At 67.9% G+C, this 863-nt stretch overlaps 1 protein-coding gene across 1 annotated transcript in view; it reads left to right on the top strand.

Annotated features, from left to right (window-relative positions):
* MEF2B (myocyte enhancer factor 2B) overlaps positions 1-43 on the top strand; it is an 11,293-nt gene extending 11,250 nt beyond the window's left edge. The window contains exon 9 of the mRNA XM_015616018.3: positions 22-43. Within this exon, the coding sequence (XP_015471504.1) occupies positions 22-43 (22 nt within the window). The remainder of the gene's footprint in view (positions 1-21) is intronic.
* Positions 44-863: the final 820 nt, after the last annotated feature.

An 863-nucleotide genomic window follows, 5' to 3' on the forward strand; every position in this document is an offset into this window, starting at 1 on the left:
CACCGAGCCCCCTCCTTTCAGCTCTGCCAGCCCTGCGAGGTGAGGAGCCCGGCGCTGTCGGGGTGTCCCCGCCCGTCCTTGCGGCTGTCCCCGCGCCAGCCGCGTGTCCCCGGGAGTGGCTGGCAAGTGCCACGCGGTGGCAGCAGGACTGAGAGCACCGGCAGCGGCCCCGAGCCCGCAGCCCCCGGCCCAATTCCGCCTCCAGGGGGGACAAGGGACAGGGGACAGGCGGGGTGGGGGGGTTCCGCCTCCCCCGCCCAGCCAGGGGCGCTTTTCTATTTATTATCTTCTAATAAAAAGAGCTGGGGGTCTCGGGGTGTCTGCTGTGACATTTCTGGGGTCACGCAGCCCAGTTTGGGCATGAATGTCCCCAAGGGGAGAGGTGGCACATGCCTGCACCCCCTTAGCCGTCCCTTCCCCCTCCCCGTGTCCCCCAGAGGCAGAGCCACCCCTCGGGGGGTCACTGGCCAGCAGGGTGGGGGACAGCCGGGTCACCCCCGGTCTGCTCGGGTCGTTGGGGCTCAGCCGTGCTGCTCCCACCCCTCGGAGACCCCAAAAAATCCTCTCAGGGGGTCTCAGAGCAGCTGGGAGAAGGAAAAAAACCCTTAAAATCGAGTTTTGGGGGGCGAGGCGGGGTTAAGGGGGGCGTGGGCCGGGCCCAGCTGAGCTGAGCCTGTTTTAGCTCAGGGCTGGGCTGGGCTTGGGGGTTCCGCCGCTTTTTGGGGTGGGGGAGCATCCCCCGGGGCCTGTGGTGTGCTGGGTACGGCCACGGCCACGCTGCTGGGAGGTGACCAAGGGTCATCACCCCACAGGGACATTTTGGGGAGGTTTGGGTCCCCCTCCAGCACCGCCTGGGCACCCCC

This window comes from Parus major, unplaced genomic scaffold, assembly GCF_001522545.3.
Source record: "Parus major isolate Abel unplaced genomic scaffold, Parus_major1.1 Scaffold325, whole genome shotgun sequence".
NCBI classification, from domain to species: domain Eukaryota; kingdom Metazoa; phylum Chordata; class Aves; order Passeriformes; family Paridae; genus Parus; species Parus major.